Raw genomic sequence first — 19,317 nt, 5'->3', positions numbered from 1 at the left:
TGTCCTGTGATGCTGAGCTGTATACTCTGTCCTGTGATGCTAAGCTGTATACTCTGTGCTGTGAGATGCTGGGGCTGTATACTCTGTCCTGTGATTCTGAGCTGTATACTTTGTCCTGTGGTACTGGGGCTGTATACTCTGTCATGTGATGCTGAGCTGTATACTCTGTCCTGCTAAGCTGTATACTCTGTGCTGTGAGATGCTGGGGCTGTATACTCTGTCTTGTGATGCTGGGTCTGTATACTCTGTCCTGTGATGCTGAGCTGTATACTCTGTCCTGTGATGCTAGGGCTGTATACTCTGTCCTGTGATGCTAGGGCTGTATACTCTGTCCTGTGAGATGCTGGGGCTGTATACTCTGTCCTGTGATGCTGGGGCTGTATACTCTGTCCTGTGATTCTGAGCTATATACTTTGTCCTGTGGTGCTGGGGGTGTATACTCTGTCCTGTGATGCTGAGCTGTATACTCTGTCCTGTGATGCTAAGCTGTATACTCTGTCCTGTGATGCTGGGGCTGTATACTCTGTCCTGTGATGCTAAGCTGTATACTCTGTCCTGTGAGATGCTGGGGCTGTATTCTCTGTGCTGTGATGCTGGGGCTGTATACTCTGTCCTGTGATGCTGAGGCTGTATACTTTGTCCTGTGATGCTTGGGCTGTATACTCTGTCCTGTGATGCTGGAGCTGTATACTCTGTCCTGTGATGCTGAGCTGTATACTCTGTCCTGTGATGCTGAGCTGTATACTCTGTCCTGTGATGATAAGCTGTATACTGTGTGCTGTGAGATGCTGGGGCTGTATGCTCTGTCCTGTGATGCTAAGCTGTATACTCTGTCCTGTGAGGTGCTGGGGCTGTATACTCTGTCCTGTGATGCTGGGGCTGTATACTCTGTCCTGTGATGCTTGGGCTGTATACTCTGTCCTGTGATTCTGAGCTGTATACTTTGTCCTGTGGTGCTGGGGCTGTATACTCTGTCATGTGATGCTGAGCTGTATACTCTGTCCTGTGATGCTAAGCTGTATACTCTGTGCTGTGAGATGCTGGGGCTGTATAATCTGTCCTGTGATGCTGAGCTGTATACTCTGTCCTGTGATGCTGAGCTGTATACTCTGTCCTGTGATGCTGAGCTTTATACTCTGTCCTGTGATGCTAGGGTTTTATACTCTGTCCTGTGATGCTAGGGCTGTATACTCTGTCCTGTGATGCTGGGGCTGTATACTCTGTCCTGTGATGCTGGGGCTGTATACTCTGTCCTGTGATGCTAAGCTGTATACTCTGTCCTGTGATGCTGGGGCTGTATACTCTGTCCTGTGATGCTGGGGCTGTATACTCTGTCCTGTGATTCTGAGCTGTATACTTTGACCTGTGGTGCTGGGGCTGTATACTCTGTCCTGTGATGCTAAGCTGTATACTCTGTCCTGTGATGCTGGGGCTGTATGCTCTGTGCTGTGAGATGCTGGGGCTGTATACTCTGTCCTGTGATGCTGGGTCTGTATACTCTGTCATGTGATGCTGAGCTGTATACTCTGTCCTGTGATGCTAAGCTGTATACTCTGTGCTGTGAGATGCTGGGGCTGTATAATCTGTCCTGTGATGCTGAGCTGTATACTCTGTCCTGTGATGCTGAGCTGTATACTCTGTCCTGTGATGCTGAGCTTTATACTCTGTCCTGTGATGCTAGGGTTGTATACTCTGTCCTGTGATGCTAGGGCTGTATACTCTGTCCTGTGATGCTGGGGCTGTATACTCTGTCCTGTGATGCTGGGGCTGTATACTCTGTCCTGTGATGCTAAGCTGTATACTCTGTCCTGTGATGCTGGGGCTGTATACTCTGTCCTGTGATGCTGGGGCTGTATACTCTGTCCTGTGATTCTGAGCTGTATACTTTGACCTGTGGTTCTGGGGCTGTATACTCTGTCCTGTGATGCTGAGCTGTATACTCTGTCCTGTGATGCTGAGCTGTATACTCTGTCCTGTGATGCTAAGCTGTATACTCTATGCTATGAGATGCTGGGGCTGTATACTATGTCCTGTGATGCTGGGGCTGTATACTCTGTCCTGTGATGCTGGGGCTGTATGCTCTGTGCTGTGAGATGCTGGGGCTGTATACTCTGTCCTGTGATGCTGGGTCTGTATACTCTGTCCTGTGATGCTGAGCTGTATACTCTGTCCTGTGATGCTAAGCTGTATACTCTGTGCTGTGAGATGCTGGGGCTGTATAATCTGTCCTGTGATGCTGAGCTGTATACTCTGTCCTGTGATGCTGAGCTGTATACTCTGTCCTGTGATGCTGAGCTTTATACTCTGTCCTGTGATGCTAGGGTTGTATACTCTGTCCTGTGATGCTAGGGCTGTATACTCTGTCCTGTGATGCTGGGGCTGTATACTCTGTCCTGTGATGCTGGGGCTGTATACTCTGTCCTGTGATGCTAAGCTGTATACTCTGTCCTGTGATGCTGGGGCTGTATACTCTGTCCTGTGATGCTGGGGCTGTATACTCTGTCCTGTGATTCTGAGCTGTATACTTTGACCTGTGGTTCTGGGGCTGTATACTCTGTCCTGTGATGCTGAGCTGTATACTCTGTCCTGTGATTCTGAGCTGTATACTCTGTCCTGTGATGCTAGGGCTGTGTACTCTGTCCTGTGATGCTGGGGCTGTATACTCTGTCCTGTGATGCTGGGGCTGTATACTCTGTCATGTGATGCTTGGGCTGTATACTCTGTCCTGTGATTCTGAGCTGTATACTTTGACCTGTGGTTCTGGGGCTGTATACTCTGTCCTGTGATGCTGAGCTGTATACTCTGTCCTGTGATGCTGAGCTGTATACTCTGTCCTGTGATGCTGAGCTTTATACTCTGTCCTGTGATGCTAGGGCTGTGTACTCTGTCCTGTGATGCTGGGGCTGTATACTCTGTCCTGTGATGCTGAGGCTGTATACTCTGTCCTGTGATGCTTGGGCTGTATATTCTGTCCTGTGATTCTGAGCTGTATACTTTGTCCTGTGGTGCTGGGGCTGTATACTCTGTCCTGTGATGCTAAGCTGTATACTCTGTCCTGTGATGCTGGGGCTGTATGCTCTGTGCTGTGAGATGCTGGGGCTGTATACTCTGTCCTGTGATGCTGGGTCTGTATACTCTGTCATGTGATGCTGAGCTGTATACTCTGTCCTGTGATGCTAAGCTGTATACTCTGTGCTGTGAGATGCTGGGGCTGTATAATCTGTCCTGTGATGCTGAGCTGTATACTCTGTCCTGTGATGCTGAGCTGTATACTCTGTCCTGTGATGCTGAGCTTTATACTCTGTCCTGTGATGCTAGGGTTGTATACTCTGTCCTGTGATGCTAGGGCTGTATACTCTGTCCTGTGATGCTGGGGCTGTATACTCTGTCCTGTGATGCTGGGGCTGTATACTCTGTCCTGTGATGCTAAGCTGTATACTCTGTCCTGTGATGCTGGGGCTGTATACTCTGTCCTGTGATGCTGGGGCTGTATACTCTGTCCTGTGATTCTGAGCTGTATACTTTGACCTGTGGTTCTGGGGCTGTATACTCTGTCCTGTGATGCTGAGCTGTATACTCTGTCCTGTGATGCTAAGCTGTATACTCTATGCTATGAGATGCTGGGGCTGTATACTCTGTCCTGTGATGCTGGGGCTGTATACTCTGTCCTGTGATGCTGGGGCTGTATACTCTGTCCTGTGACGCTAAGCTGTATACTCTGTGCTGTGACGCTGCTGCTGTATACTCTGTCCTGTGATTCTGAGCTGTATACTTTGTCCTGTGGTGCTGGGGCTGTATACTCTGCCCTGTGATGCTGGGTCTGTATACTCTGTCCTGTGATGCTGAGCTGTATACTCTGTCCTGTGATGCTGAGCTGTATACTCTGTCCTGTGATGCTGAGCTTTATACTCTGTCCTGTGATGCTAGGGCTGTGTACTCTGTCCTGTGATGCTGGGGCTGTATACTCTGTCCTGTGATGCTGGGGCTGTATACTCTGTCCTGTGATGCTTGGGCTGTATACTCTGTCCTGTGATTCTGAGCTGTATACTTTGTCCTGTGGTGCTGGGGCTGTATACTCTGTCCTGTGATGCTAAGCTGTATACTCTGTCCTGTGATGCTGGGGCTGTATGCTCTGTGCTGTGAGATGCTGGGGCTGTATACTCTGTCCTGTGATGCTGGGTCTGTATACTCTGTCCTGTGATGCTGAGCTGTATACTCTGTCCTGTGAAGCTAGGGCTGTATACTCTGTCCTGTGATGCTAGGGCTGTATACTCTGTCCTGTGATGCTAAGCTGTATACTCTGTCCTGTGAGATGCTGGGGCTGTATACTCTGTCCTGTGATGCTGGGGCTGTATACTCTGTCCTGTGATTCTGAGCTGTACTTTGTCCTGTGGTGCTGGGGCTGTATACTCTGTCCTGTGATGCTGAGCTGTATACTCTGTCCTGTGATGCTGAGCTGTATACTCTGTCCTGTGATGCTAAGCTGTATACTCTGTCCTGTGATGCTGGGGCTGTATACTCTGTCCTGTGATGCTAAGCTGTATACTCTGTCCTGTGAGATGCTGGGGCTGTATTCTCTGTCCTGTGATGCTGGGGCTGTATACTCTGTCCTGTGATGCTGGGGCTGTATACTCTGTCCTGTGATGCTGGGGCTGTATACTCTGTGCTATGAGATGCTGGGGCTGTATACTCTGTCCTGTGATGCTGGGGCTGTATACTCTGTCCTGTGATGCTGGGGCTGTATACTCTGTCCTGCGATGCTAAGCTGTATACTCTGTCCTGTGATGCTGAGCTATATACTCTGTCCTGTGATGCTGAGCTGTATACTCTGTCCTGTGATGCTAAGCTGTATACTCTGTGCTATGAGATGCTGGGGCTGTATACTCTGTCCTGTGATGCTGGGGCTGTATACTCTGTCCTGTGATGCTGGGGCTGTATACTCTGTCCTGCGATGCTAAGCTGTATACTCTGTCCTGTGATGCTGGGGCTGTATACTCTGTCCTGTTACGCTAAGCTGTATACTCTGTGCTGTGACGCTGGTGCTGTATACTCTGTCCTGTGATTCTGAGCTGTATACTTTGTCCTGTGGTGCTGGGGCTGTATACTCTGTCCTGTGATGCTGAGCTGTATACTCTGTCCTGTGATGCTGAGCTTTATACTCTGTCCTGTGATGCTAGGGCTGTATACTCTGTCCTGTGATGCTGGGGCTGTATACTCTGTCCTGTGATGCTGGGGCTGTATACTCTGTCCTGTGATGCTGGGGCTGTATACTCTGTCCTGTGATGCTTGGGCTGTATACTCTGTCCTGTGATTCTGAGCTGTATACTTTGTCCTGTGGTGCTGGGGCTGTATACTCTGTCCTGTGATGCTGAGCTGTATACTCTGTCCTGTGATGCTAAGCTGGATACTCTGTGCTGTGAGATGCTGGGGCTGTATACTCTGTCCTGTGATTCTGAGCTGTATACTTTGTCCTGTGGTACTGGGGCTGTATACTCTGTCATGTGATGCTGAGCTGTATACTCTGTCCTGTGATGCTAAGCTGTATACTCTGTGCTGTGAGATGCTGGGGCTGTATACTCTGTCCTGTGATGCTGGGTCTGTATACTCTGTCCTGTGATGCTGAGCTGTATACTCTGTCCTGTGAAGCTAGGGCTGTATACTCTGTCCTGTGATGCTAGGGCTGTATACTCTGTCCTGTGATGCTAAGCTGTATACTCTGTCCTGTGAGATGCTGGGGCTGTATACTGTGTCCTGTGATGCTGGGGCTGTATACTCTGTCCTGTGATTCTGAGCTGTATACTTTGTCCTGTGGTGCTGGGGCTGTATACTCTGTCCTGTGATGCTGAGCTGTATACTCTGTCCTGTGATGCTAAGCTGTATACTCTGTCCTGTGATGCTGGGGCTGTATACTCTGTCCTGTGATGCTAAGCTGTATAATCTGTCCTGTGAGATGCTGGGGCTGTATTCTCTGTCCTGTGATGCTGGGGCTGTATACTCTGTCCTGTGATGCTGGGGCTGTATACTCTGTCCTGTGATGCTGGGGCTGTATACTCTGTCCTGTGATGCTTGGGCTGTATTCTCTGTCCTGTGATGCTGGGGCTGTATACTCTGTCCTGTGATGCTGAGCTGTATACTCTGTCCTGTGATGCTGAGCTGTATACTCTGTCCTGTGATGCTAAGCTGTATACTGTGTGCTGTGAGATGCTGGGGCTGTATACTCTGTCCTGTGATGCTAAGCTGTATACTCTGTCCTGTGATGCTGGGGCTGTATGCTCTGTCCTGTGATGCTAAGCTGTATACTCTGTCCTGTGAGATGCTGGGGCTGTATACTCTGTCCTGTGATGCTGGGGCTGTATAGTCTGTCCTGTGATGCTTGGGCTGTATACTCTGTCCTGTGGTGCTGGGGCTGTATACTCTGTCATGTGATGCTGAGCTGTATACTCTGTCCTGTGATGCTAAGCTGTATACTCTGTGCTGTGAGATGCTGGGGCTGTATACTCTGTCCTGTGATGCTGAGCTGTATACTCTGTCCTGTGATGCTGAGCTTTATACTCTGTCCTGTGACGCTGAGCTGTATACTCTGTCCTGTGATGCTAGGGCTGTATACTCTGTCCTGTGATGCTGGGGCTGTATACTCTGTCCTGTGATGCTGGGGCTGTATACTCTGTCCTGTGATGCTGGGGCTGTATACTCTGTCCTGTGATGCTTGGGCTGTATACTCTGTCCTGTGATGCTGAGCTGTATACTCTGTCCTGTGAGATGCTGGGGCTGTATACTCTGTCCTGTGATGCTGGGGCTGTATACTCTGTCATGTGATGCTGGGGCTGTATACTCTGTGCTGTGAGATGCTGGGGCTGTATACTCTGTCCTGTGATTCTGAGCTGTATACTTTGTCCTGTGGTGTTGGGGCCGTATACTCTGTCCTGTGATGCTAAGCTGTATACTCTGTCCTGTGATGCTGGGGCTGTATACTCTGTCCTGTCATGCTGGGGCTGTATACTCTGTCCTGTGATGCTAAGCTGTATACTCTGTCCTGTGAGATGCTGGGGCTGTATACTCTGTCCTGTAATGCTGGGGCTGTATACTCTGTCCTGTGATGCTGGGGCTGTATACTCTGTGCTGTGATGCTGGGGCTGTATACTCTGTCCTGTGATTCTGAGCTGTATACTCTGTCCTGTGATGCTGGGGCTGTATAGTCTGTCCTGTGATGCTGAGCTGTATACTCTGTCCTGTGATGCTAAGCTGTATACTCTGTCCTGTGATGCTGGGGCTGTATACTCTGTCCTGTGATGCTAAGCTGTATACTCTGTCCTGTGAGATGCTGGGGCTGTATTCTCTGTCCTGTGATGATGGGGCTGTATACTCTGTCCTGTGATGCTGGGGCTGTATACTCTGTCCTGTGATGCTTGGGCTGTATACTATGTCCTGTGATGCTGGAGCTGTATACTCTGTCCTGTGATGCCGAGCTGTATACTCTGTCCTGTGATGCTAAGCTGTATACTGTGTGCTGTGAGATGCTGGGGCTGTATACTCTGTCCTGTGATGCTAAGCTGTATACTCTGTCCTGTGATGCTGAGCTGTATACTATGTCCTGTGATGCTGAGCTTTATACTCTGTCCTGTGATGCTAGGGCTGTATACTCTGTCCTGTGATGCTGGGGCTGTATACTCTGTCCTGTGATGCTGGGGCTGTATACTCTGTCCTGTGATGCTGGGGCTGTATACTCTGTCCTGTGATGCTGGGGCTGTATACTCTGTCCTGTGATGCTGGGGCTGTATACTCTGTCCTGTGATGCTGAGCTGTATACTCTGTTATGTGATGCTGGGGCTGTATACTCTGTGCTGTGATGCTGGGGCTGTATACTCTGTCCTGTGATTCTGAGCTGTATACTTTGTCCTGTGGTGTTGGGGCCGTATACTCTGTCCTGTGATGCTGAGCTGTATACTCTGTCCTGTGATGCTAAGCTGTATACTCTGTCCTGTGAGATGCTGGGGCTGTATACTCTGTCCTGTAATGCTGGGGCTGTATACTCTATCCTGTAATGCTGGGGCTGTATACTCTGTCCTGTGATGCTGGGGCTGTATACTCTGTGCTGTGATGCTGGGGCTGTATACTCTGTTCTGTGATTCGGAGCTGTATACTTTGTCCTGTGGTGCTGGGGCCGTATACTCTGTCCTGTGATGCTAAGCTGTATACTCTGTCCTGTGATGCTGGGGCTGTATACTCTGTCCTGTGATGCTGGGTCTGTATACTCTGTCCTGTGATGCTGAGCTGTATACTCTGTCCTGTGATGCTGAGCTGTATACTCTGTCCTGTGATGCTAGGGCTGTATACTCTGTCCTGTGATGCTGGGGCTGTATACTCTGTCCTGTGATTCTGGGGCTGTATACTCTGTCTTGTGATGCTTGGGCTGTATACTCTGTCCTGTGATTCTGAGCTGTATACTTTGTCCTGTGGTGCTGGGGCTGTATACTCTGTCCTGTGATGCTGAAATGTATACTCCTAACACCATGGGTGAAAGCAAGTGGAATACAGGGAATGGAGTGGGGGATTCCATAAGGGGTGGGGCTTATGAGAAGTGGAAGGGATTGCGCCCCCATCCTAAAACTTCACCAGCCGCCACTGGTTGAGGGCTCTGTATAAGATTTCATTTGAGTTGTATGCTTAGGTGTTATGTTCAAGATATCAGTAATTTTTAATGACATATTTCATGTGTGATACAATATGTTTGAACTAAGACCTGGGAAATGAAAAGATTTCAAATTTTCAGGTGTGAAGTACTTTAGCACCCAAAGTCAATGCACCGAAAACTCCCGCACTCATTTTAATTGTGAGTATAACAAATATATTCCATTAGACTTCCTGTGTAATAATAACTAATAGTGAACTGAATAATCTGTCATAGTTTAACCTCCTTTTGTACAAAATGGCTGCTAATTTGCAAAAACAAAGGGCCATCATACAGTAGTTCTACAAAGTAGCACCATATACTGTATATATAAATCTTTTTATAGGACCATGTAAACATTACATAAATGTTTGCTAATATTATCCCTCGCTCCTCTATAATTCATCGTAAGTTGACTTTGTTTAATATAGCCGAAAAACATTTCTTGTTATTTCTAAGACCTTCAATTCTAAACTAATAACCAAATAATAAACTACCATTTGCAGCAGGTCCTAGAGATATTTTTAAGATATACATATATTTATAGGAAGAAAGGATTTCAATGTCCAGATGAGAAAAGGATATAACCAGGCTTTTATCTTTGTTTCCACCTGAAAAAAAAAAAGGGCACCTGACAATAGAGGTGCATGAAGAGAACACGAAACGGATTTCCTGTAGACCTGACGCTTGATGTATCTAAAATGCACATGCTAAGTGCCAGATGCTTCTGCCACTGCCTCAACTGCCAGCAAAGTGGATTAAAAATACCCTGCTGACTCCTGGCAGACATAGCGTATCCCACCTTGTAAGTTGCAGGAAACACCATTCATCAGATCACTCTGAACAAAATGGCAGCAGAGGGCTGGACGAGGTTTTGAAATACATTAAAAACGAGCCCCTTCAGCAACGTGATCCCAGCAGTCACCTTTTTCTTATCACTCAATAGCTGCATCTTTTTTTAGATCACCTCTGCATACCTCCCAGGAATAACAAACAAGGCTGATAGAACACATCCAGGGTACCAGTGAAATATTCGCAATGATATCAAAGATTATTGCAGTTTCCACGGAGATGGAAGAAAGCAGAAAAAAAAATAACGATTTGTAACCAGCTTCTTCTGCAGTAAAACTGAACCCTCTTCCGTTCCTATTCAAAGAAGTCCATTTAAAAAAATAAAAGGCTGAAATAAAAAAAAAAAAAAAAAAAAGCAGCAGTCTATTAAAAGAGTCCAAATCCTGCCTTCCTTGAAATACAGTGCATGGCTAAACATCTGGAAGAAGTATGCCTACCTTGACATATGTGTCATATTTTGTGAACCACTTAAGGATTTCCATGTCCATTCCAGATTTCAGCGGCTTCCAGAAGACTGCCGTATCCTGCTTTTTCTCTCCAGCAAAAAAAAAACAAAAAACAAAAAAAAAACAGTTGACTAGAGAGATGGAAGGACCTGCTCACAGGATAATGCAGCCTTCCTAAAGGATGCAAGAAAAGGCATGAGTATTGTGTCACAGCACTTATACACAGCCGCTGTCAGTAGCCTGGCAACTGCAGGGTTTAATAGGAGTCATTTTGTTTGCTTGTTTGGATTTCTATCTTTTTTTTTGTTTTGTTAGAACCAATATATATTTTATATATATATATATATATATATATATAGTGTATCTCACAGAAGTGAGTGCACCCCTCACATTTTTTGTAAATATTTTATTATATCTTTTCATGTGACAACACTGAAGAAATGATACTTTGCTACAATGTAAAGTAGTGAGTGTACAGCTTGTATAACAGTGTCATATTGCTGTCCTCTCAAAATAACTCAACACACAGCCATTAATGTCTAAACTGCTGGCAACAAAGTGAGTACACCCCTAAGTGAAAATGTCCAAATTGGGCCCAAAGTGTCAATACTTTGTGTGGTCCCCATTATTTTCCAGCACTGCCTTAACCCTCTTGGGCATGGAGTTCAACAGAGCTTCACAGATTGCCACTGGAGTCCTTTTCCACTCCTCCATGATGACATCACGGAGCTGGTACATGTTGGAGACCTTGTGCTCCTCCAACTTCCGTTTAAGGATGCCACACAGATGCTTAAAAGGGTTTAGGTCTGGAGACATGCTTGGCCAGTCCATCTCCTTTACCTTCAGCTTCTTTAGCAAGGCAGTGGTCATCTTGGAGGTGTGTTTGAGGTCATTATCATGTTTGAATACTGCACTGCGGCCCAGTCTCCGAAGGGAGGGGATCAAGCTTTGCTTCAGTATGTCACAGTGCATGTTGGCATTCCCGGTTTCCTCAGTTTCAAGGTCTTGGCAGTCTTCTTATAGCCTAGGCCATCTTTATGTAGAGCAACAATTCTTTTTTTTCAGATCCTCAGAGATTTCTTTGTCATGAGGTGCCATGTTGAACTTCCAGTGACCAGTATGAGAGAGTGAGAGTGATAACACCAAATTTAACACGCCTGCTCCCCATTCACACCTGAGACCTTGCCCAGTTTGGACATTTTCACAAAGGGGTGTACTCACTTATGTTGCCAGTGGTTTAGACATTAATGGCCGTATGTTGACTTATTATGAGGGGACAGCAAATTTACACTGTTATACAAGCTGTACACTCACTACTTTACATTGTAGCAAAGTGTCATTTCTTCAGTGTTGTCACATGAAAAGATATAATAAAATATTTACAAAAATGTGAGGCGTGTACTCACTTTTGTGAGATACTGTGTATAAATTATATATACATATAATTGGTCACTGTATGTGATCCTCTTTTAACTAATTGCGGCTGAAAAGAATTGCATATGGCCCCGGTGACGAATATCATTGGGATTAACCATTCCATAGGATCCCTCCAGAAGTTGTTAGGGGTTCCTTGAGCTGTGGCTGAATGATTTTACATTTGATGGCATCTACAAAGTTTTGTGACCAATACCACGTAGCATAAGCAGCTGCATAGCTGCATGGCACCAATGATCTTTTTAGTTGTCTGTAAAGGTGGCAATCTGATCACCACTATAAGAGGGACATTTTTTCACTGGTCATCAATGTAAGGGGCATTTTTATTACAAAACCTGAAAATTATTTCATAGGTTCCCCTATGAGTAAAAAGTTTGAGAAAGGCTGCTATTGCTGTGCACAGAAGCGTACTAAGCAACCTTAAAAACCTAAAAAAGGTATCCGTAGCTCACAGCAAGTCTCCAATTTCATAAAAGAATATGTTTTTGTCAAGACTGCCAATGCAATTAATTTTATATTGTGTTATCACCAAAGTCCAGACATGTAGCAGATTTTAGAGCTACAACTTCAAGCGGTATCTGCATTAGACAGATTTTTCACTACTGATTGCTGAGCATTGGCAATATGCATGCAAAAAGATTCATGTCTGCATCATCTCACTGTACTCTACACATTTTTTTATATGATGATGATGTTATGATATATGATATTTAAAATGTACAGCTGATCAAAACATAATATAATAAATCAATATGTTCAAATAATATAAAAAAAATTAAAAAGATAAATTGTGATAACACTAAACTTTTCAGTTTTCATTGGCTCATCCACCCAGAACAAGCCCACCATTTTTCTACTTGCTGGTAGCACTGCAATCATCAACATTTAAAGCAGTAGTAAACTTGTAAAAAAAAAAACACTTTCTCTCTGTAAGGTAAAGGCATAATGTGCCAGTATGCATCACATACTTGTACATTATGAAAGACTTACCTTGAAACAAAGTCCTCCAGCAGCAAGCTGTCACCGCTGCAGAGCTCTGTGAATGAATGATGCAAGCCATTTGGACGGAGCACTGCACAGCTGCATTTTTTTACAAATTTGTGACAGCGAGTTCAGGGAGAAGATCCCCGGCTCCCTGTCACTAGAGGCAACGGGTTGGGAAACGGCTGCAGCAGTGGGAACATGTTACATGTTCTACCTAAAAAACAGGTGGAACATGTAACATGTTCCCAAAGGTAAACTTATCCTGTAACACACCAGCATCTACAAAGCTAAATGCACTTATTCGAGGTTTAAAGCCCCCACACCCTATTAAAGCTGTGAGAAAATACACTTATGGAACACAGACCCTTTGACTGGTCCCGCTAATTTGTTCCAGTTTCTTTTCTCTTCTGGGTTCCCAGGCAGCCAGGAACACAATACTTGTACAGCCTCTCTCACAAGAACCAAGCAGTAGATGTATTTTCAGGCTTTATTTCTGGTTAAACTTGGATGGGGTGCTACAGAATTTAGTGGACAGATGTTTGGAGGACTCTTTCTATTGTATACTCTCTTATAAGGGCAGCTCCCTTCTTTGCAGAGACTGGAGACGCAAGCTCTTCTGGGACTCCCCTGCAGGACCAATTCCCCTTTAGCAGCACTGACACAGTCACACAAGGGGTTAACAGCAAACAGTCACTAGGATCTACTCACTGTGTCTCCAGAAAATGGGATACCTCCTATCCATTAGTGGCAAGACACTGGCCCAAAAATCTCCAGGCCGAATCCTCAGAGGACACCCTTTTATTTACTCTGAGCTGCTTCCAGGAAAATAGGCCCTCCTGCTCCTCTGAGCTGGGACCTCAGTGAACTCTCTCTGCAGCTGACTTGCCCAGAAGGGCAGCAGCCCTCCTAGGCTGGGATCTCCTTCCTCAGGACGAGAACCCCGCTGGCTCCATGTTTTGGACTGTTTATCTCCTTCTCAGCCACCTACTGAGCACTCCCCACCCAGGGATTGGCTGAGACCTCGTAAATATTCAGGCCTAGGGTCTGCCTCTTCCAGCCTACTACATTCTATAACCTACTAGAAAGCAGGGAGAAGTAGTTGAGCCTGCAGCTTTTGAGACCCAGAGCAACCAAAAATTATCAAACACTCCTCCGCTGTTTACAGAGTAGCCACAAACTAAATTTTCCTCTCTAGCAGCCTATTCTAGGAAGGTGCTACACTTACTTTCCTCTTCCACACTAGAGAGGGAGACATCACAATCCTTCTGGACTGCTGCAATGCAGTTCTTGAGATTTGCGATCCTCAGCGCTGGCCGCAAAAAGTGCTCTTGTGTTTTGGGGCACCTTAAAGTAATCAACTTTCCTCGGAGTTTACTACATGTACCACTTTGTATTAATTCAAGGTGATCATATATCCCTTTAAATGCATTATACTAAGGAGGAATACATCTAGTTAAGATCGCCTTTCCTCATAAGTGAGGTCCATCATACTCTATTGATTTAGTTGCCCTTCTCTTCACTAATTCTAGTTAAACATCCATGTGCTGTAATACAGCAGTTGTCACTCCTGTAAATTTTTAGCAAGCACTCAGTCATTTGTAAAGTATCAGCACTCACTCAGTCTCTTGTACTGTGTCAACAGTAACTTGGTATCCTATGAATATCAGCATTCTGTCTCATTTATTATTATTCTCATGTAACACAAGATCAACTACACAATTACCTATAAAGTATCATCAGTCACCAATCTTCTTTAAGATATCCATGGTCACCAATTTCCTATACAGTATCAGCAGTCCCTTATAAAGTGTTAGCATACACTCAGTCTTTAAATATCAACAGTCTTTCAGTCTTATGTGAAGTATTACTGGTCATTTAGGCTCTTGTAAAGTATCAGCAGTCAATCAATCTTTCGTGAAGTATCAGCAGTCAATTAGTCTATTGTGAAGTATCAGTACTCAGTCAGTATCTTTTGCTGTAACAGCATTCATTCAATATCTTGCAAAGCATCAGCAGTCGTTCGGTGTCTTGAGAAGTATTAGCAGTCATTCAGACTTTTGTGAAGTATCAGCAGTCAATCAATTTCTTGCAAAATAACAGCAGTCATTCAGTCTCCTGTAAGGTATCAGCAGTCAATCAGTCTCTTGTAATGTATCAGAAGTCAATCATTCTCTTGTGACGTATCAGCAATCAGTCTCTTATGAAGTGTCAGCAGTCATTCAGTTTCTTATGAAGTATCAGCAGCCATTCAGTCTCTTATGAAATATCAGCAGCCATTCAGTCTCTTGTGAAGTATCAGCAGTCATTCAGTCTCTTGTGAAGTATCAGCAGTCATTCAGTCTCTTGTGAAGTATCAGTAGTCATTCAGTCTCTTGTAATGTATCAGAAGTCAATCATTCTCTTGTGACGTATCAGCAATCAGTCTCTTATGAAGTGTCAGCAGTCATTCAGTTTCTTATGAAGTGTCAGCAGTCATTCAGTTTCTTATGAAGTATCAGCAGCCATTCAGTCTCTTATGAAATATCAGCAGCCATTCAGTCTCTTGTGAAGTATCAGCAGTCATTCAGTCTCTTATGAAGTATCAGCAGTCATTCAGTCTCTTATGAAGTATCAGCAGCCATTCAGTCTCTTATGAAATATCAGCAGCCATTCAGTCTCTTGTGAAGTATCAGCAGTCATTCAGTCTCATGTGAAGTTTAAGCAGTCAACCAGTCTCTTATGAAGTCGCAGCAGTTAATCAGTCTCTTCTGAAGTATCAGCAGTCAGTCTCTTATGAAGTATCAGCAGTCATTTAGTCTATTGTGAAGTATCAGCAGCTATTCAATCCCATGTGAAGTCTCAGCAGTCAATCAATCTCTTATGAATTATCAGCAGTCATTCAGTCTCATGTGAAGTTTCAGCAGTCAATTGGTCTCTTATCAAGTATCAGCAGTCAATCAGTCTCTTATGAAGTATCAGCAGTCAGTCTCTTATGAAGTATCAACAGTCATTCAGTCTCTTGTGAAATACCAATGGTCACTCAGTCTAAAGTGAATTGTCACACCCAATCAGTCCCTGAGAAATATTTGCAACCAATCACACTGAAAAATATCAGTGTTCACCTGGAGAAGCCAAGCAAATTTAAGCTGGCTAACTTTGGGACCCCGAGGCTGTGCACTTGTTACAGTCTCTCAGCTCTGAACCTCACATGCTCTGTCCTTTCTGGTATAGGCACACATGCAAGAACAGGTCTCTGATCCCAGCACAGTAAAAGACCTTTCTCTGGTTTAGTCCTCAGGCTCTATGGATGCAGCAAGGGTACCCGATCTCTGCACAGGTTCAACAAAAGTAACAGGATCACACTCTATAAACCCGGCACCACTCTGATATGGCACACAGTCTCTACACAGGCTTAGCCAGGGCAAAAGGTCTGCACTCTCTAGTCCCCGCACCACTCTGATATGGCACCCGGTCTCTGCACAGGCTCAGTTGAGGCAACGGATCTGTGAAGTTTGGCTTCCTCCAAAAGACCCCAATTTCTTCTTTATAGCCCAGGAAACGTCTGTCTTCGCCTCCCCTGTTTGCCAGGATTCATGGGTGTTGAAGCTTCTAGCTGCATTCAATTCCCCTATGCATCGCTCCTCCAGGACTTCATGTCCCAGTGTCCCATGCGACTGCTGTGTTATCCAGTCTCCTCCTCACAGGCTCTGCTGCTGTCAGGAGAGGGCGGGGGATTTTACACAGCCACAGCACATCTAGCAGGAGAGAGGGGAAAAAAACAGCTGAGAATACATAGCCAGCACTCCTCTAAGCCAGCAACAAAGTTACGTCACCAGGTGACCCCGCCCCTTTCTCTACTTTAGAGGCAGTCCGAATGACATTTCCTTTTCCAGCGCTATAAAGTAAACACAAAAGCAGAAATTACATTCAGAGCTGGCAATAACAGTCAGAGCCGGCAAGTGACATGTATGTACACACTACCCTCTCACTGTAAACACTGCTCCTCTCTGCACACACTGCCCACCCCCTCCCTTGTCTGTTGTACACACTGCCCCCTGCTGCATTTAGTCTGTACTGTCAGTGGAAATCCGAGCTGACAGAAGAAATTAGTCACTGGTTGTTAGGACACCGGTGGACTCCTAACAACCAATGCAAAAACAGACTTTGTCTGTTTACATCTGCATCCATCAACATCCATTTTCTGGAACAGATCAAAGCCCTGTTTTTGTTCCATTAAAAAAATGGAACAGACGAAAAACAGATGTAAACAGGTGTAATGCTGACTTCACACAGCCTTGCGATAAAATGCAGGGAAAATAGACGTACATTTCAATCTATTTTATGCACATTTTAACATGCGTTGAGTTGTGTTGATGCACTTTTTGATGTGCATTGACATGCATTTTAGAGCGCTGTAAAATGCATTTTGTAGGATTTTCTGTGACATCAGATCATGTGGGTTAGAGAAGGAGTGAATGAAAACTGTTATCCTTATAATATTTTGCTGGGTGTCGTACAGGATTTTATGTGCCCAAACATGGGCTATAAAGTCGTCAATGTCAATAAATCATGATACACAGACAGAAAGCACCTGCTCTGCACACGCTCCTCTTTTCCTCACTCTTCAATCCCCCAAAGATGGCTGCTGGTATGTTGGGTGCTTGTAAGGAAAAAAATAAATCACAAAGCAAATTTTATTTTTCTTTACTTGCGTTGCGCTGCTTTGCGTAGATATGCGTTTTACATTTGTTGACTTGCATTGGGTTAAAATGTATACATGTTGCATTTTAACACAACACAGGTAAACTCAGCATTGTAGTGTGTACAGGACACATAAAAAAACTATTGTTTTTTAGGCGTCTTTGCATTGACCTGGGTTTTACAGCTGCGCTAAAATGCAGATCAACGCACTAGTGTGAATTAGACCTAAATGGATGATCATCCACCCACAGAGATGCATTGATGTCCATTTTTCATCAGTTGACGGATGGATAAAAAACAGACAAACAGTTTGCATGTGTGAACGGGGCCCAGGAGCTCTTTCACATAGGTGGACCGATTGGGTCAGTCTGTCAGTTTTTTTAGGTGGGCCCGATAGGACCATCCTTTGCCCTCTATGGAGGGGTGGATGCAAACTGACATGTGTCAGTTTCCACCCGCCAACATCGGATCTGATCCAATCCCATCCGCTAAAAACAGACGGATGGGGGATGCATTCCCCACCTGTCTGGCTATAGAGGAAACTGGGCTGTGTCTGCTCTGCATAAGTGGAGCGGACACAGACCTGTCACCAGCCTGCTCAGCAGGGATTAGTGCACAGATCCCCCTCCGAGCAGGCAGATCTGATGGTGGAGCCGGCCTGTGTGAAAGAGCCCTAACTCTTTAAAAAACTGTGAGTGTAAACCATCTGGTCCAGGTGCTTTAATTACATTTATTTGTCTAAGCCCTCGTTCACATTGGGCCGATCTGACATGTCTAATCGCATGCCAAATCAGAGCCTATTGCCAGCAATGGCACTGTCCGAATCGGTGCAAAGCCGACTTTGCACTTCTTTTGGAGACTTCGGGAGCAATTTCAATAGATATCTGTGCATGAACCCCCACAGATGTCTCTCAAATTGCCCCCTGAAGTCAGAGTGAAATTGGAACAGTTGAATTTCATTCAGTATGTAGCTGTCCTTGCTTGACCGAAGTCAATTGTTTGATCAACTGCTGACTAAGTAATATGCGTGTCCTGCTGTCAGAATACAATATCCTTGTTTGTGTGGATAAATTAATCTGGTGTTATGTTTTGTTTTTTCTAGCAACCCACTTGCATCACTAGTTTCCTTTATACACACACACAGAGATTCAAGTTTTCTATCTCTTTGTCCCTGTTGACCAACTCCAAGTGAATATTTTTTCTAGGCTGGCTATATGGTCAGACCTTGTCTTTTAACTATTAATATATTAAGGGCTCTCACCTCCACCTGTAACCCTTGGAGCCCATGAGGAGGCGTTTTTGGAGACCATCGTTTGGACCGCAGAGTACATGTGGAATTCACGCACCGAGAGTTGGGGACACCATATCGGACCTGTTTGACCCTCCTGCATCCAGCACCTGATCCATATCTCATAGGATCTCGAGCCTGTATGACCCATTTGTCGTGTGACACTCAGGGTCCACCACAGTCGGTAAGAATATTCATTTATCTCAGAATTTGTCATTGAAAGTAACTTTAGACAAGCGATTTACCATTCCCATGTGATTGAAGACACTCTCACGGGAAGAACTTCTTCACCTTTTTTTTGTGGACTATTGTTTTATGTTGCATATACTCACCGCATTGAGCACAGTCTATTTTTGTTTTTGTTATGGTGCACCTGCACATTATATTTTGTTTTAGCTGAACCACATCCAGGATACACGTTTATATATCTTTCATTTAGCGCCACATGTCACCTTAATATCCACTCTGAACCTTGTATGTTTGAGTGTTGGCAGCTTTACTGTTCTTTTTTCACCTTGCAATTTGCTGTAGCGCAGTTTTTTCCCCCACAATTCTCAAATCCAACAGACCAACATTTCTAGTTATGTCTGAGTTTACAATAGTGCCTTTAAATAGAAAGAAAATATAAAATGCCCAAAAAAATAAAAATATATTTTGCACAATTGTAAAGCGGTTTTGAAAACTTTAGAATACCCATAATCTTATATGCAGATAATGCACAGACATCAGTAATTCAGTACTGGAATACACTTACTGTATATGTATTCAACTTATCTGAATGGGATTTAAAGTTCACAAAAAGATGTTGTTATGGTATCCTGTTCTCCTGTTGCCTGGATACAACTCCCGGTGGTACTGCTGCGTGAAATAATTATTCATTTGTTTGTTTGATTGGTGTGCACATACTAGCGCTATTTGTGTTCTGCCTGAAAAACAACATTCAGTAAGTGCTTTGGTAAACTAGG

General features: G+C 44.9%; 1 protein-coding gene across 11 annotated transcripts in view; it reads right to left on the bottom strand.

Moving 5' to 3' along the window:
- Positions 1-19,317, bottom strand: part of WDR17 (WD repeat domain 17) — a 187,724-nt gene that overhangs the window by 133,223 nt on the left and 35,184 nt on the right. For 5 of the 11 annotated variants that reach the window (XR_012236779.1, XM_073606568.1, XM_073606651.1 and 2 more), the window contains exons 3-4: positions 19,107-19,278; positions 9,958-10,053 (exon numbers count right to left, since the gene is read on the bottom strand). The exons of 1 other annotated variant lie outside the window; for it this stretch is intronic. Coding sequence is in view for 9 of the 10 variants with exons in the window: in XM_073606568.1 (XP_073462669.1) it covers positions 9,958-10,008 (51 nt within the window). In the remaining variant the exon portion in view is untranslated. Of the gene's footprint in view, positions 1-9,470; positions 9,606-9,645; positions 10,167-19,106; positions 19,279-19,317 lie in introns of those variants that run through there. 5 more of the 11 variants (XM_073606605.1, XM_073606595.1, XM_073606578.1 and 2 more) reach the window with 5 other exon arrangements.

Source organism: Aquarana catesbeiana, linkage group LG01 (assembly GCF_042186555.1).
Source record: "Aquarana catesbeiana isolate 2022-GZ linkage group LG01, ASM4218655v1, whole genome shotgun sequence".
NCBI classification, from domain to species: Eukaryota; Metazoa; Chordata; class Amphibia; order Anura; family Ranidae; genus Aquarana; species Aquarana catesbeiana.
The sequence above is the reverse complement of the archived record's forward strand: the minus strand, read 5'-3'. Positions and strand labels throughout refer to the sequence as shown.